The 25,085-nt window shown below is 48.8% G+C and overlaps 1 protein-coding gene across 1 annotated transcript in view; it reads right to left on the bottom strand.

Annotated features, from left to right (window-relative positions):
* Positions 1 to 25,085, bottom strand: part of grin2aa (glutamate receptor, ionotropic, N-methyl D-aspartate 2A, a) — a 99,554-nt gene that overhangs the window by 40,291 nt on the left and 34,178 nt on the right. Inside the window, exons 2-3 of the mRNA XM_084676976.1 lie at positions 1,807 to 1,973; positions 445 to 873 (exon numbers count right to left, since the gene is read on the bottom strand). Coding sequence (XP_084533102.1) covers positions 445 to 873; positions 1,807 to 1,973 — 596 coding nt within the window. The remainder of the gene's footprint in view (positions 1 to 444; positions 874 to 1,806; positions 1,974 to 25,085) is intronic.

Below are 25,085 nucleotides of genomic sequence, written 5' to 3'. Positions count from 1 at the left end.
CTAGGCCTGCAAACACTCCTGCTGCATGCTGGGAGATGACTGAAGGCAGGATAAAAGAGAGAGAGAGACAGAGCGAGAGAGACACAGAGAGCGAGGCAGAGAGTGAGGAGGAGGAAGAGAGAAGTGGAGAGTAACAGGAGGAGCCAGGTCTCATCAAGGACCTGTTCAGGTCGTTCTGCAGCGCTTTCCTGCTGCTCTCCCCCCTTCTCTTCTCTCCCATCCTCCTCCGTCTCTCATCTCCCTCTTCTCCATCCCCATTTCGCAGTCCCCTGTTTCATCCAGAACCTTCTGTTCCTCCTTCATCCTCTCTTTTCTTCTGGCACCTCGCCTCGTTCTGTCCTCACTCAGTCAACAGACCACTCGTTAGATGGGAAACACGCAAAAACGTTCACTCCCACCCCCTCTCCCACACACACACACGCACACACCCTCCCAACCTCTTACTTGTGCAGGGCGCTGGGCGGCAGCTTGGACGTCTTCTCCATGGGGCCGTAGCAGGACGTCTTGGCCTCGGGGATGTCCCCGTACTCGTCCAGCATAGCGGCCGCGGCCGAGGTAATGATCCCCAGGCCGTCCCTGACGCGCGCCTCCAGGGGGTAGTCCCAGTCGTCGTAGGAGATGGCGATCATGCCGCAGGGGAACTCCTCGGGCAGCATTTCCGGGTTCCCCGTGGTCAGGCTGGGCACGATCCAGATGTAGCCGAAGCCGGTGAGGCCCAGGGAGCGCGCCTCCTCCAGGATGTAGAGGGCCTCGTCCTTGGAGCAGTAGAGCAGCACCACGGGGGACTGGACCTTCTTCAGCATGATCTGGCTCTTGCTGTCCTCCTCCACCGCGTCCAGGGTGATGATGTTCTGAAGGTCCCACCCCACAAAGCTGTAGGGGCAGGGAGGAGACGGGGTCAGGGAGGAGACGGGGTCAGGGGAGAGACGGGGTCAGGGGCGAGAGGACAGGGTCGGGGGAGAGACAGGGTCAGGGGCGAGAGGACAGGGTCAGGGGGGAGACAGGGTCAGGGGGGAGACAGGGTCAGGGGAGAGACAGGGTCAGGGCGGAGACAGGGTCAGGGGGGAGACAGGGTCAGGGCGGAGACAGGGTCAGGGGAGAGACAGGGTCAGGGGCGAGAGGACAGGGTCAGGGGAGAGACAGGGTCAGGGGGGAGACAGGGTCAGGGGGGAGAGACAGGGTCGGGGGAGAGACAGGGTCAGGGGGGAGAGACAGGGTCGGGGGAGAGACAGGGTCAGGGGGGAGACAGGGTCAGGGGGGAGACAGGGTCAGGAAAGAGGACAGGGTCGGGGGAGAGACAGGGTCAGGGCGGAGACAGGGTCAGGGGGGAGACAGGGTCAGGGCGGAGACAGGGTCAGGGGAGAGACAGGGTCGGGGAGAGACAGGGTCAGGGGAGAGACAGGGTCAGGGGCGAGAGGACAGGGTCGGGGGAGAGACAGGGTCGGGGGAGAGACAGGGTCGGGGGAGAGAGGACAGGGTCGGGGGAGAGACAGGGTCGGGGGAGAGACAGGGTCGGGGGAGAGAGGACAGGGTCGGGGGAGAGACAGGGTCGGGGGAGAGACGGGGTCAGGGGAGAGAGGACAGGGTCAGGGGGGAGACAGGGTTAGGGGGGAGATAGGGTCAGGTTGGAGGTAGAGAGAGGAACTTTTTGGTATACGTCATGGACTTAAAGTTGACCAAGCACACACAACTCTAAACTTAAAACTTGCGGGAAAAACCTTTCTGCTGCAGAACACTCGGAAATAGGAATGTATTTATTTCGCCGTCTAAAAATCCAGAAAGATTGAATAACTGTATTTCTGTCACCTGTTGTCAACGGTGGTCTTGAGGATGTTGACAAACTCCTGGTACCCTGGGAACTTGGAGGTGACGATGGAGAAGATGTGCCAGTCGTACTCCTCCATGATGTTGAGCATCAACAGCGCCTCCTGTTGGATGGAAGCCCCAAACTGGAAGAACGTTGACTTGACGTCCTGAAGAGAACAGAAAACAGAGAGCGTGGTTAGGTCATTGCTCGACCATCCAATTACCCACAGACGTAAAAGTTTGCTTTCTATCCCAGTAGGGGTCGACGACTCACTTCCATCGAGTGAGTAATCAACGTTGTGTTATCTCAAACCACACATCCATAACCTGAACCCCAAATCCCTGAAAAAAAGCTTTTGAAGTTATGGGGCCCGGCCAAGGAGCCTCACAAGGTCGACTTTTTCAAACTGCAAACACATTACATTAGTTCCCTTCAGGGTTCACCAACAAGAGCAACACACCAACAATAGTACTGATAATAATTTATATTCAATTGTCAATGTTGTATCACGTTCAGATGGATGACTGAATTATTTAAATCCATCACAGACGGATTAAGCTTATGAATGGAACCATAAAAACATGCATTGACTCAAATATGCATGTTTTTCGACAGAATTACCAACCATAAGGAACTCGAATTGAAGGATAAACCTCTGACTAAACCAGATTAGGTTCAACACATCACAACATCAAGTTGAAATGGACCCGACTTTGGCGTTCACCTTCAGAACACACACAGAGGTGTCTGTCTGCTGGACAAACAGTCTCCCTATAACTTTCCCTCCAGTCTTAACACCTGTCTGTGTGTGTGTATGTGTGTGTGTGTGTGTGTGTGTGTATGTGTGTGTGTGTGTGTGCGTGTGTGTGAACCCCTCAGGTTGTCACAGTGGAAAGTGAGCAGAGCTGTCTCTCTCCTGTGGATACCCGCTCCCTTCCTACATCACACACACGCACATGCGCACACACACACACACACACACATAGCACAACGCCTGGAGCAGACAAGGAGTACAAGCTGTCACTGGGGGTGTTTAAGAAGAAGCACAGAGGAGTAGGATGGAGGGATGGACGAGGGATGGGTGGAGGGATGGGGTGGGCCTCTCCTTCTTCTGCTCTCCTCCCTCGCTTCCTAAAGTCACTCCTCTCTGAGTCCTGTCATCCGACCCCTCCCGAAAGCAACTGTATTCAAAAAGGCTTTTCATCCATTGCGCTCTAAGCACTATTTAAGATAAAACAACAGTGCTGGCATGGTGAAACAAGATTAGAAAACCATAGAGGAAGGTGCAGAGATTACGCAGAGTGGTGAAACAACATCACGATTGTCCCTGTGCTATTGGGACACTGACACGTACTCTACTGTCAGCTGTGCTTGTGGCAATACATTCCTTCAACATATAGATGGAATCGAACACGGGACCCTGGATGACTCAGTAAGTCAAATACACATTTTGGTTCACCATTTGTTTGGTGGAAAAAACAATGAAGCTACTTTGTTTTTCAGGACGGGCTGTACTCCCAGTGTGTTCATGTGGCCCTGAAATATGAGTGATGCTACCTTCCACCCTGTAGGTCTCCAATAGGTCACGTGGCAATCAGACGGAAAGAAAGAAACCCGAAGGGTTAAAGAAAGCAAGACAGCGAGACAACGAACCAATGCGTTATCTCGTTCAACAACAGTGATTCCAGGAATGGGTCCGTTTGATTCGAGCAGTGTAGGTAGCTCCACAGAGAGACCGTCCCAGGAGTCCAGTGCAGCTGACAGCCGGAAAGGAGCCTGGTGGATCATGTTCATATCTATATCCATGTACCGTATGTAATGTAATACATATATATGCATGACCTGGCTTTTTCTACAAACGCTGTGCACGCACCCTAAATAATCTGTGCATCCACAGCAATGCATGAGGTCACGTGTGTGACAGAAAGAGAGAGAGAGGGAGACGGAGACAGGGAAGGAGAGGGAGGGTGGACAGAGAAATGGAGAGAGGGGGAGAGAGAGAGAGAGAGAGAGAGAGAGAGAGAGAGAGAGAGAGAGAGAGAGAGAGAGAGAGAGGGATATATATATAGAGAGAGAGGGATGGAGGGATGGGTGGAGAGAGAGCACAAGAGAGAGAGAGGAGAGAGAAGGAGGGAGAGAGAGAAAGGGAGAGAGATCGAGGGAGAGAGAGAGATAGACAAACGACATAGAGGGAGGGGGAGAGAGAGAGAGATCATTGTGAGACACGGCTCTCTAATGGGGCAGAAGCTGAAGCTAAGCAAGAGGATGGTGGGACACGAAGGAGGTCAAGCTACAGGACGTGTCACTTCCACTTTTCATCAACGTGGCGACCAATCCTACCCACGTTTTACCCTCACACGAGAGTCCGGGAAAGGAAAGCCTAACAAAGATCGCACACGTACGTGTGTGTGTGTGTGCCTGCATGTGCTACGTGCAAAACGTGGATGTGTATTACACAGTTAGCACATTATGTCTGCTCATGACATTTCAGCAAGTGTGTGTGTCAAAGAGAGACTGATGGAGGGAGAGGCAGAGGAGTCTCTCCTCAATGCCTGTCATGGCTGGGTGCTGGTACTCTAGGAGAGGCCGTGATAAGCACATTATGTTACATCATCGATTAAAAGTGTCTGGGAATCTGCTTAGCAATACAGAGATAATGATACCATGCTACACGGCTATGGCAGAGAGAGAGGGAGAGAGGGAGAGAGGAGAGAGAGAGAGAGAGAGAGAGAGAGAGAGAGAGAGAGAGAGAGAGAGAGAGAGAGAGAGAGAGAGAGAGAGAGAGAGAGAGAGAGAGAGAGAGAGAGAGAGAACAACTAAGCGTGATATGAAAAGAATGTCACTTTCAGCTGTGAAGCGTTATAGAGGCTTTACGTGAGCCTCTGAACACAGCCCAGTTACACTCCTCCGCTCTGCTGTGTGTGTGTGAGAGAGAGTGTGTGTGTGTGTGTGTTTAGTCATCTCTCTTCTCAGACAGGTATCCTAAACACAAAGCACAGGAAACCTTCTACACATGGTTGAATACATCTTGCACAGACACAAGCAAGCACACACACACACAGACTCTGACCCATACTGATATCGATCTTCATAGGATGAATAAAAAGCCTCAGCAATCATCTCAGCAATCGTCGAAACCTTTCATCCATTTTTATGGGGCGATGGTGTTGTGCTTAAATTCTCATATACTCATTCAGACGTGACGCATTCAATGCTGTCATGCAACGCTCGCTGTTTCTTTGTGACTCTGCATCTCTCTGAGGCAGTAGTGTCCTGTGAGTCTGCTGCTGGTTGTGGGCAGGATATGATATCACTAACCGTGTTCGCCCCCCACACACATACACACACACACTTCCACTGTGTTTGTGTGTGTGCATTACGGCGGAACAGCAAGTGCCCCGCCCCACCAACCCCGTACTCCCACATCAGTAATTAGTTCTGTCCACTCCAGGGATTAAGCAGAAAGAGATCGTGAGGTCTCTCTCTCTCTTTCTCTCTCTCTCTCTTTTTTTTCTCTAGCTCAGTCTCGCTTCCTCTGTCTGTTTATCTCTCTTTCTCTTTCTCTCCCACTTCTTTCGTCCACTCTTTTTTTTTGGTGCTTTTTGTCCTTCTCTCTCCCTGTCCCCCTCTCTCTTTTTCTCTACGTATCTCGCTCCTCCACTGCCATATCTGCAGCTGTCTGAGTGATGAGAGGGGGGCGGGAGGGGGCGACAGAGGGTGAGAGAGGGGGGCGAGAGGGGGCGACAGAGGGTGAGAGAGGGGGGCGAGAGGGGGCGACAGAGGGTGAGAGGGGAGGCGAAAGGGAGATGTACTCTGGAGAGGTCGTGTCATACAGACAAGGGACCGCCACTGCGAAACACCAAAACAAGGGGGACAAAAGAACGTCCACCGGGAAGCAGCAGGTTCCACGTGCCATCGAGTTGCTGGTGTCCCCTGAGACCGGGTTCATGCTGACCCTGGCCTGTGACTTCTCATCTGTGTGATTGCTCCTGATTGGCCTGGATTCGGCCCCAACGCCGCAGCCAATCAGGTCCACTCATTGCAGCCCTGTCAAGTGTCTGACACATGAGGGCATTTCCTCTCACCTGTCGGCTTGAGGATTAGAAGGACACACACGAGCACTCGCACACACGCACGGACACACACACACACGCACGCACCAACTGTGTAAGGGTACGTGTTTGTCCGTGTGTGTGTGTGTTTGTGTGGGTCCACCAGCTGGGGCCTAGTCCTGGGTGTGTGTGGGTGACGAAAGAGAGAGGGAGAGAGGTTATAAATAGCGCTCGTTTTGCCTCGAATCTCCCCTGCCGCAGATAGCAGACTTGTCTGTCTGCTCAGACAGGCCCAGCTCCAGGACTGTCCCGTCCCCCACACAAGAGTCGCATGGCGTCGCCATCTCAGATAGACATATCTCAGATATGTCTACACATTCGAATCGTTTTGGCAACCTGCTAATGTCTCATACCACCCATACATTCATCACCTCCCCCATATCTCACCCGCCTTTTTCTCTCTTATCTCACAGACTTGACGTGTCTCCACTCTTCTCTGCTGTGTATTACTTAATCCCAGGCTGTTGTACCCAAACTGTCCTCGACTCTGTTTTACTCGATTCTATTCTGCTCTATGCTGTGCGACTCTGCTGTCGTCTGCTTTTACTCTGATCTACTCTGTTCTACTGGGATCTACTCTGTTCCACTGGGATCTATTCTATTCCACTGGGATCTACTCTGTTCTACTGGGATCTACTCTGTTCCACTGGGATCTACTCTGTTCCACTGGGATCTACTCTGTTCCACTGGGATCTATTCTATTCCACTGTGATCTACTCTGTTCCACTGGGATCTACTCTGTTCTACTGGGATCTACTCTGTTCCATTGTGCTCTGATCACTTTACAGCATAGCAGCCCAAAGATTTCCCCACAAGTCACAGGTGTAATATCTCCAGTCACAGGTCCCACTTCCCACATTGTATCTCTTATTCCCCAGGAGAGACAGAGGAGAGCAGACATGAGCGTGTCTGTCCCAGGTGAACAGCGACACGCGACTCAGAAGATCTTAGACGTCCGCCTCCAAAGACCTTGTAATGAGACACGACCCGTTTTCGTGTGACAAGAAGTTCAAAGTACCGCGATTTTAACTACGTTGGGATTTTCACAAACTAGGAGTGTGTGTGTGTGCGTGCGTGCGTGTGTGTAATAGTGTATAGGTACTGACAACTTTTGATTAGTTCATGTCATAGGTGAATTAACTCTGAGAATGTGAGGCCTTTGAGATGTAATCCTGCTGTTAAGAACACACACACACACATACAGAAACACTCACACACACACACACACTCCATCAGATGTCTATCATCAAGTCTATCATTACCGTAAGCAACTGATCTGAGGTGTTCCAGGGTTGAGCTCATCAGTTGCTCATTACCCAGGGAAACAGCTTGAACCCAGGGACCACTTTAATCACTCACCTCCTGGTGGGGCCAGAACCTATGTGAGGCAGAGGGGAGGTGCTGGGGTAGGGGTAGGGGGGTGGGGGGGGTAAGGGCTGGGGGCGGCTCACTCTTAGACAGGCAACCCTACATTTTCTTTTCTGCTGAAAAGGAGACTGAGGAGGCTTGGAGGCTTGGCTAGGCTGGGCTGGCGGGAGATTAAGAGAGGCTGGGGGGAAGATCAAGGGAGGGACTCAGGGAGGCTGAGGGATGGTGGAGGCTGGGGGGGACGACTGGGGGAGGCTGGGGGAGGCTGGGGCAGCTCACCCTCAGTCGGGCAGCCTTGACTGTTCAGTTCTGCTGAACCGGGATCAATGACGATTCCCTGGAGGATAACGTCAAAATGTGAAGCTGACATTACTGTACGTTTGGGAGGAATCAATCCCTGTTGAGACTCCGCCAGTGTGAGCGGGTCTGTCCTGTCCGGTCACCAGTGTGTGAACACGAGGGGGGCCAGAGCAGAGCAGTGGACTCCAGGTCAACTCCTCTCAGTGAAACTGGATCTAAAATGGTGTCCGTGTCTCCGGAGGGAGGCTAAAAAGAGAAGCGGCTAAAAATGGCCGCCTCCCAATGACGTGTGCGTCATCGTGGTGATCTGGGGGTCTGACACGAGTTGTTTCGATGACCCCCATACGAGGACACTCCAACGCCCCCGCACGCACGCACACATTTGAAAAACAGGCACACGCACCCCCTACTACACCGTGTCCTGTTTAATGACGACATGAGCCTTTATTTGTTTGTTTGAATATGTGTTTGAAGCTGTCGCCATACAGTGCTGCAGGGGTTTCATACAGGGAGCCCCTCTAGATCAGATACCGGAGAAGAGACAGCTGGAATGAAGTGAGATCGAGGCCCAGATTAGACGAAGCATTCTCCCACACACCAGCAGCCTGGCAGGCTCGCTGGATTACGAGCAGGCTACTGCTATCCGCCCCGACAACAGCCGTAGAAGCAAGATTTCAATGCTGTAGATTGCGTGCACACAACCACATGCAGCAACAAAAAAACACACACATGCACACACACAGGTACACACGCCCACACACATAACAGCTCCAATCAGGATGGACAGTGTTTGGGGTCATAAAAGGCGAAAGCATCGTTGGCGTGCTATAAATAGCAGATTGGAGACATGCATGCACACACTCAGTCACGTAGACACACAGCTACACATACCTATTTGGTGTATTTTGTGCTTGTTGCGCGCGTGCTCCTGTGTGTGTGTATGTGTGTCCGTGTGTGTGTTGTTGCCTGTTGTGTCTGTCAGACCTTTTTAACAAGCTGTAAAACCCCACAGGGGCACACTAACAAAACAACGTCAACTTTCTCTCTCTCTCTTTACCCAATATCCCTAACTCACTCTAAAGCCCCCTCTTCATCCATCTTTTCATCTTTCTGACTTCAGAACTCTAACATCTCTTTGCAATTTTGTCTTTCTTCATTTTCCCATCTTAAATTCTCTCCCTCTCTCCCTCTCTCTCCCTCTTCCAAGCCTTTCGATTCTCTCTCAACCTTGCTCCGTCTTGCCTTTACACCCCCTCACTTCTGCACTGATAAGTTTAATGTGTTATGTCTCTCCTTTCCTCAGCGACCTACAGTACACATACACACAGACAGGCAGAAAGAGATGGTGGGTGTGTGAGTGTGTGTGTGTTTGTGTGTGATGAGAGAGTGACTGGGGTGTGTGCCATAAGGAGGTAGAAAGCTGAGGTAGCCAGAGTCTAATTTGACGAAGTGCACACACATACACACAACTTCTTAATGTATGGGCGTGTGTGTGTGTGTAGGGGTGTGTGTGTGTGTGAGAGAGAGAAAGAGAGAGAGAGAGAGAGAGAGAGAGAGAGAGAGAGAGAGAGAGAGAGAGAGAAAGAGAAAGAGAGGACTCTGCACCATACTTCACTCTGACAAGTAGCATCATAAACCACTCTCCCATTGGAGGATCGTCCAATATCGTCTCTGATTGGAGCAGAGATCTCACTGGTCACCAACCTAGCCCCTTGAACGTTTTTTCATTGGTGCTTGAGCTGAGCATGTGTACGTGACCAGGAAGCAGGGCTGAATCTGCTCCTAGCGGTCTGAAACAAACCTTACCTCAACCCTGACTCACTACAATAGAGATGGAGACAAACCACATCAATACTGTATTAACCTGCTCTTAAGACCAGCTCTAACCCTTCATGTTAATGATTCATTATACTGCAACCAGCTGCACTTGCACTTTAGCCCTGGAAAGACAGAGACGGGCAGGAAGGGAGAGAGGAGAGAGAACTGAGGGAGAGAGAGAATGACTAAGGCAGGGATTTATTGAAAAAAGTAATAAGGAGCTAGGGAGTTGGGAAAGAGAGATGTAGGATACAGGAAGAGAGAGAGAGAGAGAGAGAGAGAGAGAGAGAGAGAGAGAGAGAGAGAGAGAGAGAGAGAGAGAGAGAGAGAGAGAGAGAGAGAGAGAGATAGAGAGAGATAGAGAGAGAGAGAGAGAGAGAGAGAGAGAGAGAGAGAGAGATAGTTATATAAAAAAGACCAGCTCTCCCTACAGCGATGCAGCATTCGGCTGTATTCTAATCAAATCACTTCCAGCACACACTCTCATAATTAATGATCAACCACGATAGGGAGAGTATGAGTGAGAAATGGAGTAAGAAAGAGAGAGTGGGTGAGTACTGGTTTCCATCTTGTAATGAAATATTAGAGACAAGCTCCTTCACAAAGTGAACATGAGAAAGAGATAAATAAAACACAGACCCCACACAGACACACGCCAGCTCCTCTACACACTTAACTTTCTTTGCCTCCTCTCATGTTGCCCCTCTCTCTCTCTCTCTTTCTGTCTTGCTCCCCTGTATCTCTCCTCTCTCTCCCCTTAGTCTCTCTTTCTCCCTCCACACCCTCTCTCCCCTCTCCCCCTCTCGATCTTTCACTCCCTCCCTCTCTTCTCCCATAGTTGTGCCACGCCTCTCTACTGTTGTAACAAAAACCTGACACGACAAAGATCCCAACCTGTCTGTGTGTTACAGTTTTCTTAACCTGAGAGATGACCTCTCTAGCAAGCTACCCGGGGCCAACCATGACCCGCCCTTTCAGTCCCTAAGCACATCTATTTACACTTGATTGGCTGCCAGGGTGTCCTGCGGACTAATTGGCCGTATTTCATTGGCTGGCAGAAAACAAGCGATGCCTGGGAAGTGTCCATCCGGCGATGTATGTCAACAACGACACACACTATACACACACACGCACACACACGCACACGCACACGCACACAGTCCTTAGGGAATCCCCCACCTACGCCCACATCACAGATGGGTCACTTACATTTCTGGGCATGAGAGACACGGAGTGACGGAAAGATGGAGACCGAGCAGCGGAGTGAAAGAGGGGCAATGGACGGGGGCAAAAAGAGAGGGAGCAAAGACGGACACAGAGGGCAGGCACTGAGGGGGAGGGGGAGAGGGGGAGTTGAGAGACCCAGATATGAGGGAAGGAGGTTCAAACATGTACGCCAGGCGCTTGGGCTGGTCGACACCCACAGCTCATTACAGTGTGCTCTCGAGCTGTTCACCTTGGTGTCCATCATCCGATTGGGATCTCGGAATCTCAGACTCTCTCCGCATATTTTGAGCTGTCATCACCATGACATATAAACTTTACAACTATACATTAGCATCACGAGTAAACTCAAAGTTCAATGTCAGGGTTGAGACGACACAAAGCGCTGTAAAACCCTTATGTCCTTACGAAGCCTTCTAAGGCCTGACATAGCATAATAAAAAGACTGGAGGTCCTTATGGAGCATTATGAAGCCTTACGAAAGCTGGAGATCTTTATGGAGCATTATGAAGCTGTATGAGGCACTCCAGAGCCTTATGTAAGCCAGGATGGTAACCATGTCTGACTTGTGTTGTGAGCTGTGAGAACCATCTGTGGATCAAACCTCACATGCTGAAGAGACGGAGACTCAAATGGGTCACACACATGCATGTACACGCGCACACACTTGTGTACCGTAATGTAAGCATGATAACGCATTCAAGTGAACACACACAGACACCAACAAAAATAGATGCTTATTTGCATTCAAAACAACGAAAAATACATTTTCACCGGATCATTGCACATGAACACACACACACACACGCAAAAATACACAGCTCAAGTGCCATTAGGAGTGCAAAATCCTTTCAAGAAAGGGCTGATCTTGCCATGCAAAAACATACACAGGTGTATACACCCTGACTTAGTATGCAGACGTATGAGCAAATACAAAGTACTCTGAACACACAAACACAAATACATGCCAAAATAGATTATATTTCACCAAATAAACTAAATATCATGAAACATGTGTCTGAGGAAAGGAGAGGAGAGAAGAGGACAGCAGAGGGAAGGATAGAAGGGCAGAGGAGAGGAAAAGAGAGGAGAGGAGAGGGAACAGTCAAAGTTGTTGACCTACTTTCAGGATTTCAAAGTTTGAAATCCTCCTTTAAAGAGGACTGGGGGCAGAGAGCTCAAATACACAGAATCACACACACACACACACACACACACACACACACACACACACACACACACACACTCCACTACAGACACTCAAACACACACACACACACACACTCCACCACAGACACACTGACACACACACTCCACTACAGACACACTCACACACACACTCACACATTCCACTACAGACACACACACACACATCAGGACTTGTGACATCAGATGTGATTCATTAATAATGAAGGGGCTGTTCCTTTTATTTAACTCTGTGTAGCTCTCTAGATCAGTCTTTTAGAGGGGTGTGAGTTTACACACACACACGCACGCACACACACACAAACACCTCTACCTTGTTCTCTTCAAGGTTTGGGAGTCTCTTTTTGGCAGGTTCTATTTTAGTCCTCAAGCGCAGTCTCTCTCTTCTGCATCTCTCCATACCTCCATCTGATTGGCTTTGTATTGTCTCTCCTTCCATCCTTCGCTCTCTCTCTCTATCTCTCTCTCTCTCACACACCATCTGTCTCTCTCCCTCTCTCCATCTGAGTTAGCTCTGAAATGGTTGAAGTTGCTGATAAGGACTGTGATTGGCTGCACCATATAGGAGATAAGGATGTGATTGGTTTAGGGCCTTCACACAGTGTGAGAGGTCTTTTATTTTGCTATCACACCCATGGACCACTGTGTTGACACAGAAACTGCACACAAAGATACACACACACACACACACACACGTGTGCACGCTCATGTTCGCTTAGTTGGTGTCTGAGAGATCCAAAAGAGAGGACAATGGAGAGACAATGGACAAAAAGAGAGGAATACAAAGACGAAGAAAAGAAAGACACAAACATCCGCATGAGTCCCATTTGTAGCCAAAGAAGCGGACAGGTCATCAGCGTGTCCACGTCTTTCCTTAAAATTTCTCTTCCTTCTTTTCTCGTTCAGATGTTTTTTCTCCATCACTGGCTTGAGCCCTGGCTTTATTCGCTGATCTGATGTCGGCACAGTCTCTCTTTCTGCTGCTCTACCAGCTCTGCTGCTCTACCAGCTCTGCTGCTCTACCAGGTCTGCTGCTCTACCAGCTCTGCTGCTCTACCAGCTCTGCTGCTCTACCAGGTGTGCTGCTCTACCGGGTCTGCTGCTCTACCAGCTCTGCTGCTCTACCAGCTCTGCTGCTCTACCAGGTGTGCTGCTCTACCGGGTCTGCTGCTCTACCAGCTCTGCTGCTCTACCAGGTGTGCTGCTCTACCAGGTGTGCTGCTCTACCAGCTCTGCTGCTCTACCAGGTGTGCTGCTCTACCAGCTCTGCTGCTCTACCAGCTCTGCTGCTCTCCCTCCTGACGGAGCAGCAGTATGACACACCACCCAATGTACTGCACAGGGAACAGCCCACTACCACGCACAACCCCCGAGCCGTACGGCGACGTCAGTTCCGTACCACACAACACATGCCGCACGCTGAGAGCGTTGAAAGCGAGTAGCGTTTAAGCAGAGTAGCTAAGCATGCTCGTCACCAGGGTCGTGGTCGACGACGACATCATTGTCGCCGTCGCTGCCGTTTGCGGTGCAACGGTCGGTGTACGGTATGTGTGTCTCATTAGAAGCTCACATGACACACACGTAAGACTTTTACGAGGCAGGCGGGGCAGCAGGGGGGAGGAGGGGGGGGGGGGGTCTGCATGGAAGTGTACATGCATTGGTGTGCCCTGGATATCCCAGAGGGAAAACACACTGTGAACGTAACAAACTGCCAACAACTCCTCTAACTAGGGACACATTTACCGGGCTATCCTGACACACACACACACACAAGTCACAATTTGTGAGCATTTTGTCCAATGTGCTAACTGCTGTTCTCCCACAATGCCTTGCTCGCACACCGAGTTCCCCTGACAACACGCTGTCACATCAGATACAGCCATTCCAATACCAATAAACACATCAGCTGTGTGTGTGTGTGTGTGTGTGTGTGCGCGTGCGCATGTGTGTGTGTGCGCGCGCGCGCGCGCGTGTGTGTGTGTGTGTGTGCGCGTGCGCGTGTGAGAGAGTTTGTGTAGATGGAAATAGACATCCCTATTTTGTCAGGTCGAGTCTTGTGAGGAGCCAGAATACTGCAGTCAGAATGAGCAAAGCAGGAGATGAACTAGGATGGGTAAGGATACGTACATACTGTACGTGTTGAGGCTCTGGTCTGAGGTCATTATCAACTTTGACACTGTGCCCTGTGTGCGCGTGTGTAGGCGCCACAGGTGTCGGGACAGTTAGTGACAGCATGCGAACGCTGGGGAGAGAGACAAGGGGTAGCAGGTAGATGAGAACAGCAGGGAAGGGCTCGAGTCAACTGTATTCCCCCAGCCGATTGTAATTCCGTTCTCTTGCTTCATCTCTCGCTCTCGCTGTTTCTCTCTCACTCGCTCTCTTTTCCTTCTTCCTCTCTGACAATCTCTCTCTCCCTCTTTCTCCCTCGCTTATCGACTCTCGCCCGTTTCCTTCTGTCTCTCTATTTCTCATACTCTCTTCCCCTCTTTCTCCCTCCTTCTCTCTCTCCTCTTTTCCTTTTCCTCTCTCTCTGTCTCTCGTTCTCCTTCCTCTCTGCAGTACTGTAAGGGAGTAAAGGAGCGTTTAGGCTATTAGACTCTCTTTGGTTCCCAGTAACAGCTTCAGTGTAGACATCATGAAAACTGGCAGGATACATTACACGTCCCGCACCCTCCCTCTCCCTCTCCGTCTCACCCCCTCCCTCCTTCCCTTCACCATCAAGATGGGTTTCGACCACCCAACCCTCCCCCCTCCTCTTGTTCGACTTCCCCCTCAACTCTCCCCAACTTTCCCTTTCCATCTCTGTCTTCATTCCACTTGTCCCTGCAGATCCACAAGGTCCGAAGTTGGAACATACAGTGAGTGATCATTTCCAAAACACAAAAAGTGAACGTCGGTCTCGTCCAAACAAATCCCCGTCTCCAAGGACCACACCAGACGCACTCACCCGGGATTTCCACGTTTCCACGTTTGTGTGCGAGTGTTGCTTGATTTTTGGGATTATGCTTTGGGGTCAACGTTTTGCTTTGTGTCCTGGTTCTTTGTACTGCATTGTGGGTCTTGTTTCTCTGTACAGTACAGTGTACAGTGTGCTGTGCGTATGGCCTCTGGGGTTTGTGTGTTGAGCTGGTCCATTCTGCCAGGATGGCTCAGTTGTACTGTTGCACTGTTGCACCTAGTGTACATAGGAAAAGTGGATCAGCATGTTCCTTTGGGGGAATGTGATTGGTGCTTCTCATCTCAACATCGACACCTGCATGTCTGCCAGCACCAGCTAAGACCGCAATGCATCACCCCGATGTCAGTCAACCGTCAGTGAATAATACAATGCTCTGCAACAGCCTCCCTCCCTCCCTACCTCCTTATTTTCCTCCCTCCCTCCGTCCTTCCCTCTCGCTGTCGGGTTCTCCATCCTTTCCTCATTCCCTCCCTCCATCCCTGTCTCTCATCCCGGACTCTCCCCGAGCTCTCCCTTCCTCATTCTGTCCCTGAATCCCGCTCTCCATAAGTCTCTCTATCCCTCTCTCCTCCTCTCCTTCCCTGTGTGGTGTTGTGGAGCAGGTAGGAGGTCTGGTCAGTGTATTGTTGAGGCTGTGGGAGACTTGATCTCTTTATCTGTGAGGCGTGGATCCCATTATAGTATCACCTTTCATCACTTTTTCCTTTCAGTGGATGAGAGGAGCTTTCCCTAAGCTGCTTTCTCTCTCTCTCTCTCTCTCTCTCTCTCTCTCTCTCTCTCTCTCTCTCTCTCTCTCTCTCTCTCTCTCTCTCTCTCTCTCTCTCTCTCTCTCTCTCTCTCTCTCCTGTCTCGGTGTCTCCGCAATGTCTTTCTTTTCAATTGCTTGTTCTCACTGTTCCCCTACCCTATCTCTTTTTTTTGCCTGTTTCTTTCACTCACTTTTCCCTGAACCCTCGCTGTATACCTCCCTCCCATTGTCTGTCCATCCATATTTCATGTTTCTCCTTTCCCTCTCTTTCGCTCCCTCTCTTTCACTGTATCTGGCTAGAGAATTGCTGAGGTAGCACTCGGTCCAATTTCACAAGCACCTCTCAGAACCGCAACCAATGGCCGAAGAAACACAGAGAGAGAGAGAGAGAGAGAGAGAGAGAGAGAGAGAGAGAGAGAGAGAGAGAGAGAGAGAGAGAGCGAGAGAAAAGAGAAGCTCCCACTGCCAAACCTCAAGTGCCAGAAATCGATGAGGGATGGAATGGAGGCTGTAAAACAGCGTTGGCACGGCAAACTACAACCCCGCATCACAGTGTTTGGTAGCACAGACACACACACACTTGGGACCATACATGGCCTTAGAAATCAGTGGTTCTGTGATGCCTATGAGTCCTTGCAAGATTGGTAGCAGTAAAACTACATTTCCCAAAAGAACCTACAAGGTTCAGAGGGGGTATACAGGAGGGCGTTGTTGCTCTTTAAAATAACAATAATGAATCTGTGTAGTCTCCCACTTACTGCAGTGAATGAGGGCCCACAGCACACACACACACACACAAGGGCACAGACACACACACACTACCAACAGATTGTCTACATTGTCTCCTAACCCCCTGGTTCAATCCCCTCTAAGCCAATTCACCCTTATCAGCCTGCTTTGAAGCTGTTTTGCACTGGCATAGAAATGCATGCATGTGTAGTGTACTTGGAATGCTTCTGCGTGTGCGTGCGCCCCCTGTGCATGCGTGTGCGTGTGTGCGCATCTACGCGTGCGTGCATGTGTGTGTATGTGCCTCCGTCACTCTGTGGTTTCCAGAGACACCACTCCAACCATTTCCATTCTTCCTCAACCCCCTTTCTCTCTGACAATAGCTGACCATATTTATTTATTTATTTATTTATTATATCTTGGCACATAGAGGTAGGAATCCTGAAACAGCTTTAAGCCTCGCAGCAGGACAATAAAACACACACACATCCAAATCAGCCTAGGATAAACCTGCCATAACTGTAATTGCATGTCATGACCACGCTAACTCATTTCTTATGAACGGATCCACTAATATGTTATTTCTCCCTCCCTCCCCCTCTTTCACTCTATCTCTCTCTCTCTCTCTGTCTCGCTCTCTCTCTCACTCTCACTCTGTTGTGTCTCTGTCAGTCTCTTTTCCTTTAGTTTTCTATTTAGCTCTCTGTCTCTTTCACTTTCTCTCTCCCTCTCTCTCTCTCTCTCTCTCTCTCTCTCTCTCTCTCTCCCTCTCTTTCTCAACTTGACCAGAGGGGTCATTGGTAATCAATAGAGGTCCAGCAGACTACCCAGCACCCAGGCTTGAACTTTTCATCATTTTGAAACAATGGACACAAAACAAGGGGGGGGGACAGGCTGATCTTCCACTGTGCGCTGTGACACCACACTGCGCTAACACACACAGGGAGAGTTGGTTCCTTTCAAACATATCGACTGGACACCGCACAACGTCATTAGGAATACTGCCCATATCTTGCTGCTCTCTCTCTCTCCCTCTCTCTCCCTCTCTTTCTCAACTTGACCAGAGGGGTCATTGGTAATCAATAGAGGTCCAGCAGCCTATCAACATCATTAGAGCTGTCAGCAGTCATTCGAAGTTGGCCTTTTGCCAAGCAGGGTATTGTATCTACATGCCGCATAAACACACAAACACACACACTCATGTTAGACCAGCAAACGTGACAACATCCCACAAACGTTGTAACCACAAACATAATACAAATCTGCAGCGTTTAATGTAACAATCCCACAAATGTAATGCATTTCCTGCAAATGCATAGCAGTTGCGTACCATAAACGTAATACGTCATTTCCCACAAACGTAATAATTGTTTTGTTTGCTCTGTTGTGTTACCGTCTTGTTGTCTTCAGATTTGAAAAATGTAATAACCTCCCACGAATGTAATAGATCACTAATAAAATACAAATCTGCAGCTTTTACAAGTTCCCTAATCCTAATGTCTTTCCCAGCCAATTAAATTGTCTTCACACATATTTTCCACTAAATACTGGCCTGCTTTGACTGATGAAGTGTTTCCTCATCATATTCATTCCGGGTTTTAAGCCAAGAGTAAAAAATAGCAGTAGAGGCAAAAACAGTTTCATGAAAGATTTACAACCAATTATTGTAACCCTATACAAACATTTCAGTACAAACACACCTGCTTACAATTAAACTATGCACAAGTAGGCTAAAGAATGCAAAGTATGTATTGTCAGCAACAGCTGGATATTATTTATTCTGGGAACTTCACCCAGATCATGATTCTGCCATCTTTTCATTCCTGTTTGGAGCTGGTGAACACATGTTTTTAGAACACAAAACATGACTCTCCCAGGTCCTGTCCCTGGCCAGGGCATGAAGGAGCACTTGAAATGGGAGACCTTGTGTCTGCCCGCTGCTCGCTGGCTGCCAAATGAGGAAGGACAACAGCAGAAAATGACAGAAGTGCTCCGGTGGACACCCTGCATGTCTGTGTGTGTTCACCAATTTTTAGATAAATAAAAGGATTGTTGTGGTTCTTCGAACTTCCATATGCCAACTTTTTGCTGACAATTAATAAGCAATTTAATCTTCAACCTTTAGAAATATTAAGACTGTTCTAAAAACAATCTGGAGGTTATTGGTTCCAAAATCTAATGACAGTGCTACTGTATGCTGCACGCATTTGAAAAAGGTTTTTGATTTGGGGCCTTGCTAACAAGCCATTCTTTTGTCAAACAATGTCAGGTCATATTCAGTGTTTGTTAACCTAAGGCAAAGTTGTTGGCAGTATGGATTGCTAGCATAAAGTTAGCCTTCTAGTCTTGTCACTATCAAGTGACGTTACACTAGAGGTTGTTATTGAACCGATTATTATTATTATTTGATTATATTAGTGATATATTACATTTGTGGGAAGTTATTAAAATGTTGAAAACTGAAGATTTTAACTTTCCTGCAAATGTAACAAATGGCAGGAAATTACATTTTACATTGGTGGTAGGCAACTGCTATTACATTTTTGGGAAACGTATTACATTTGTGAAATTGTTACATTAAAAACTGCAGATTTGTATTAAGTTTGTGGTTTACTACATTTGTGGGACATTGTTAAGTTTGTGGGTCTAACAAACGCATTCTTATACTTATATACTTACTTAGCATATATACTGTGTGTGTGTGTGTGTGTGCGCGCGCGTGTGCGTGTGCGTGTGTATGAGCATCAGCAGCAGGCAGGGAGGAAGCTGAAAATAATCACAGTGCTCTCCTTGCAATGCCCCCTGGGATAGCAGGCAGAGGGTATTTCAGGAAGTCTTTGAGAAGCAGACTCACTGGGGAGAGTGTGTAGTGTGTGTGCGCACGTGGTTGTGTGTGTGTGTGAGTGGGGAGCATGTGCTGTATGAGAAGCAGCTCCATTACACATTCAAATTAGACTAGACATGATGATAACTTTATCAACACATTCCGTGTTTACAGCAACGTTTGTAACTTTATTTGAACACCCTGAAAGCTACACCAATGAAAACAGCTGTGCTGTCAAAAAGATACATCAGTCAAAAACTCTCTCTCTCTCTCTCTGTCTCTGTCTCTGTCTCTGTCTCTGTCTCTCTCTCTCTCTGTCTCTCTCTCTCTGTCTCTCTCTCTCTCTCTCTCTGTCTCTCTCTCTCTCTCTCTGTGTCTCTCTCTCCTCTCTTCACACTCGTTTTAATGGTGTCACTCCCCATTGCTCTCTGCCCCACTCTCTTACATTTCTGTTCCTGTTTACCCCTTTCTCCCTCTTTTTCATTCTATGTTTCATTCTCTCTCTCTCTCTCTCTCTCTCTCTCTCTCTCTCTCTCTCTCTCTCTCTCTCTCTCTCTCTCTCTCTCTCTCTCTCTCTCTCTCTCTCTCTCTCTCTCTCTCTCTCTCTCACTCACTCTCACTCTCTCCCTCTCTCCCTCTCTCTCTCTCTCGCTCTCTCTCTCTCTCTCTCTCTCTCTCTCTCTCTCTCTCTCTCTCTCTCTCTCTCTCTCTCTCTCTCTCTCTCTCTCTCTGTCTCTCTCTCTCTCCTTCTCTCTTCTTTCTGTCTGAACTGAATTCTGTCAGTTCCTTTCTGCCAGAGGCAGATCCTCATTCCAGTAAAACTCCCCTGCTAATGAGTTCCTCCTCCTCTTCCTCCTCCCTCCGTCATCTCCTTTCCCTTTTTCTGAGAAGGTTGTTTTATTCCGAGTAGTAAACAAAACAAGCTCAAGGTTAGGAAGACGAGTTGCTCTGTGAGATAGACTCACTACTGCACAGCCAGGTTGTAATCATAATGTGGTCGTGATGCGATTGTGACGCAGTGCTCCACTCACAGTTTGGGTTCTAGATTGTAGAAACCACGGCAGCTCCCAGCCAATGAGGGTGCAGTGAAGTAAATACTATTACTATTACCAGCACAAAATAATGTTAGGTAGTGTTAATAGTTTGTACCTGCCTTACACACACACACTCACATCACACTTCCTCATAAGGAGAACATTGAAGTTCCGGATTTTAATGATAAAATCGTCCTTGATCCGTGGACGGACTACAAACCCCAAGATGCAGAAGTTGTGTAAATGGCCTGTTCACAGGTGGGTAGGAGATAAGAAAACAAGGAGGCAAGGACGGACCACCGGCGAGGGGAGCTATTACCGACTGTAAGAAGGGAGCCAGACGTGACGTCATGGTTGTGACTTTCTTGGTGTGACTGAGAGTCAGAACAGTTCATTAGCAATGCATTCACTGCCAAACTGGGACTGACTATCATGACTGGCACTCTTTCTCTCTCTCTCACACACACACATGCACACACAAACAAACACACACACACATGCGCACCCACACACACACGCGTGAAGACACAATCCGCATAATGTTGTGTGACAGTGAGAATGCCAGTGCGTTTGCTAGTCGATGCAAAGTTTGGGTGGCTGTTTGTGAGGGAGCAGAAGAGAGGTGAGGCTGATAGTATTGATGACTTAGGTAAAAGCTGGGGGGTGGGAGAGGGGGGGGGGGGCGCCAGTGAGACCAGAGAGAGGAATACAAAACAGGACTGAGGGGGCACCAGGGGGAAGGAGGGATGGATGGAGGGATGGATGGATGGAGAATGTGCAAGTTTGAAAGATAGCAACAGAAGTGAGAGAGAGAAGTGAGAGAGAGACAGAGAGAGAGAGAGAGAGAGAGAGAGAGAGAGAGAGAGAGAGAGAGAGAGAGAGAGAGAGAGAGAGAGAGAATGAGAGAGGCAATGAGATAGACTGAAAGAGACAGAGAAATGGAGAGAGAGACAGGAGAGTCATTTGTATCTTTCATTCATCTTCATCATTCATGGCCTATGACGAAGGATCAATTCCAGTCCTCACATCCTCAATCAGCCCCCCTTCCTTCTGCTCTCCCCCCCCCCCCCGCTCCCTTCATCTCCTCCCCTCTCCTGGGCTTGGTTCCTTTCAATGTTGCCCTACTCGCCATCAGAGCTAGCTTTTATTTGACTTTGCATCACTAGTGTGTTTTGGACTGCAGAGCTGCAAACCCAGAGAAGGGTATTCTACCTGAACGCAGATTGATCACAGATAAACAGGTTGGTGCTGGTGCCTCGATACAATGCAGTACAGCCTCTCTCCCTTCTCTATCTCTGTGTCTCTCTCCCTCCCTCTTTCTCCTTCCAGTACATCACGGTCCCACCCTCTCTATTCCCCCTCTTTACCAAAGATTGTGAAACCCCTGCAGCAGAACGTGTGTGTGTGTATGTGTGTGTGTGTGTGTGTGTCAGGAGACATGACCGTGCACTGCCCTCCATTTCCCTCTCTTCTCAGAACACACTCACAACACTGGTTCATACATACATGAGCTGACATGCCGACACACACATGCACACACGCACACAGACCCTTTCCGACTCCTCTGCACATCACTCTATCACACACCATGTACAAACTGTGTACAGTTATGTTTTACTGGCAGACTTTACACAGTCTCCCATCCATTCCTCCCAATGGCCTTCCCTAGGCACCTCCCTCCAGGCCTCTATTCTTCTAACCCGCCATCCTTCCAGCCTTCCCTCACTTCAATCTTCTGTCATTCCCTTCCCCCCTTCACTGCTCCCTTCCACCCTCCCTTCATCCCTCCCTCTACCCCTCCCTCACTCCATCCCTTCATGCTTCCATCCCTCCATGCCTTGTGTGCATAGAGCAGGAGGGGATCCTGTGTGTTTCTGGGTGAGGGGAGCCGTATCTGGCTGGTTGGGTCCGACCACTCATCGGCTGGGTGACCAAATCTTGTTCCATGCGCGTTCGCCGCAACAGGCTAATTGGGTTGAGGCCGGAGGGCCCGGGGCGCTGGGGGGGGCTGGTGGGGGCTGGTGGGGAAGGGGTGAGGATGGGGTGAGGATGGCGAGGAGGGTGGATAGCTCTCATTACCACTCCCTCTAGACCACGGAGGGTGAGATTCTCTGACTTGATGCCCTCTGACTTTCTTCCCTAACTGGGCCAAGAGCAAAGGGAAGAAGAGAGGGAGAGGCAAAGTTCTCCCCATGCCAGCCTCTACTGCTCCGAGGCAGACTCAAAGAGAGGAGTTGGAGTAACTTGCGGTCCGAGCCTCTCAGCCTGGTACCAGCATGATGCAGATACACAGTTGCGTCTCTCTGGCCCCTTAACCCCCCCCCCACCCCCCCCCACCCCACTTTCCCTCTCTCTCCCGCTCTCACTGAATCCCCCTCCCTCCACCCTTCCGTCATTTACAGTCACAAGGTTCCAGAAAGCAGAGCAAGGGCAGAGAGTCAAACAACATCCCAGCTCTAGGTTCCGTTACTTCAGCAGAACCGACCACCCTGAACCTGGTGTGGATTCGGCCCTGCTCTTGTCCAGCCAAACGGCCAAAGCAGTGAGAACTCCATTATCAACACCAGAATGAACATGGTTATTAACTCTATTATCAACACCGTTTCCCCACTCCGTGGAAGCTCAAGTTGTATTGACCAAATGGCAAGTTGTACGATGGCTGCTAAGTGATGTCAGAACAAGAACCAGAACAATAGGCTTATATTTCTTGATTAGCACACGCAGAGACACACACACACACACACACACACCTTCTCCAGAGACCCTCGCCAGGAGCTCAGAGCCCTACACTGCGGAATAATTACTTACAAGGCTCACACACTCCGAAACCACCAGAACATATACACACCCATAGCGGATTATACACCCTTGCCTTCGGTCGATAGCAAACACGGTCACGGTTTCACAGCCGGCAGGAAACAATGCATGATGGAGGAATTATGAAGCAGAAGCATCTTGTGAGGCGTGTGTTAGAGGTTTGTTAGTGTGTTAGTGTGTTAGTGGTGTGTTAGAGATGTGTTAGTGGTGTGTTAGTGGTGTGTTAGAGGGGTGTTACAAGTGTGTTACAGGTGTGTTAGTGTGTTAGTGGTTTGTTAGTGTTGTGTCAGTGGTTTATTAGAGGTATGTTATTGGTGTTTTAGTGGTGTGTTATAGGTGTGTTAGTGGTGTGTTACTGGTGTGTTACTGGTTTGTTAGTGGTGTGTTAGTAGTGTGTTAAAGGTGTGTCAGTGGTTTATGAGAAGTCTGTTAGTGGGGTGTTAGTGGTTTGTCAGTGGTGTGTTAATGTGTTAGTAGTTTGTTAGTGTTGTGTCAGAGGTTTATTAGAAGTATGTTATTGGTGTTTTAGTGGTGTGTTATAGGTGTGTTACTGGTGTGTTACTGGTTGGTTAGTGGTGTGTTAGAGTGTTAGTGGTCTGTTAGTGTGGCAGTGTGTTAGTGGTGTGTTAGAGGTTTCTTAGTGGAGTGTTAGTGGTATGTTAGTGTGTTAGTGTGTTAGTGGTGTGTTACAGGTGTGTTACAGGTGTTTTAGTGGTTTGTTAATGGTGTGTCAGTGGTTTATTAGAGGTCTGTTAGTGGTGTGTTAGTGGTTTGTTAGTGTGTTAGTGGTATGTTAGTTGGGTTAGGGGAGTGTTAGTGATGTGTTAGTGTGTTAGTGGTTTGTTAGTGGTATGTTAGATTTGTCTTAGTGGAGTGTTAGTGTTTTGTTAGAAGTGTGTTAGTAATGTGATAGTGGTGTGTTAGTGGTGCAATAGTGATGTGTTAGTGGAGTGTTAGAGGTGTGTTAGAGGTGTGTTACAGGTGTGTTAGTCTGTTAGTCATGTGTTAGAGGTATGTTAGTGGTGTGTTAGTGGTTTGCTAGTGGTGTGTTGGTGGTATGTTAGTGTATTAGTGTGTTAGTGGTGTGTTACAGGTGTGTTAGTGGTGTGTTAGTGGTGGGTTAGTGGTGTGTTAGATGAGTTAGGGGAGTGTTAGTGATGTGTTAGTGTGTTAGTGGTGTGTTAGTGTGTTAGTGGTTTGTTAGAGGGCTGTTAGTGGTGTGTTAGTGGTGTGTTAATGTGTTAGTGGTGTGTTAGTGTGTTAGTGGTTTGTAAGTGGTTTGTTAGTGGTGTCTCAGTGGTTTATTAGATGGCTATTAGTGGTGTGTTAGTGATGGGTTAGTGGTGTGTTAGATGTGTTAGGGGAGTGTTAGTGATGTGTTAGTGTGTTAGTGGTGTGTTAGTGTGTTAGTGGTGTGTTAGTGTGTTAGTGATGGGTTAGTGGTGTGTTAGATGTGTTAGGGGAGTGTTAGTGATGTGTTAGTGTGTTAGTGGTGTGTTAGTGTGTTAGTGGTATGTTAGTGTGTTAGTGGTGTGTTAGTGGTTTGCCAGTGGTGTGTTGGTGGTATGTTAGTGTATTAGTGTGTTAGTGGTGTGTTACAGGTGTGTTAGTGGTGTGTTAGATGAGTTAGGGGAGTGTTAGAGGGCTGTTAGTGGTGTATTAGTGGTGTGTTAGTGGTGGGTTAGTGGTGTGTTAGTGGTGGGTTAGTGGTGTGTTAGATGAGTTAGGGGAGTGTTAGTGATATGTTAGTGTGTTAGTGGTGTGTTAGTGTGTTAGTGGTCTGTAAGTGGTTTGTTAGTGGTGTGTTAGTGGTGTGTTAGTGGTTTATTAGAGGGCTATTAGTGGTGTGTTAGTGATGGGTTAGTGGTGTGTTAGCTGTGTTAGGGGAGTGTTAGTGATGTGTTAGTGTGTTAGTGATGTGTTAGAGTGTTAGTGGTCTGTTAGTGTGGCAGTGTGTTAGTGGTGTGTTAGAGGTTTCTTAGTGGAGTGTTAGTGGTATGTTAGTGTGTTAGTGTGTTAGTGGTGTGTTACAGGTGTGTTACAGGTGTTTTAGTGGTTTGTTAATGGTGTGTCAGTGGTTTATTAGAGGTCTGTTAGTGGTGTGTTAGTGGTTTGTTAGTGTGTTAGTGGTATGTTAGT

Source organism: Hypomesus nipponensis, chromosome 17, assembly GCF_054491055.1.
Source record: "Hypomesus nipponensis isolate SF chromosome 17, ASM5449105v1, whole genome shotgun sequence".
Lineage (NCBI taxonomy): Eukaryota > Metazoa > Chordata > Actinopteri > Osmeriformes > Osmeridae > Hypomesus > Hypomesus nipponensis.
The sequence above is the reverse complement of the archived record's forward strand: the minus strand, read 5'-3'. Positions and strand labels throughout refer to the sequence as shown.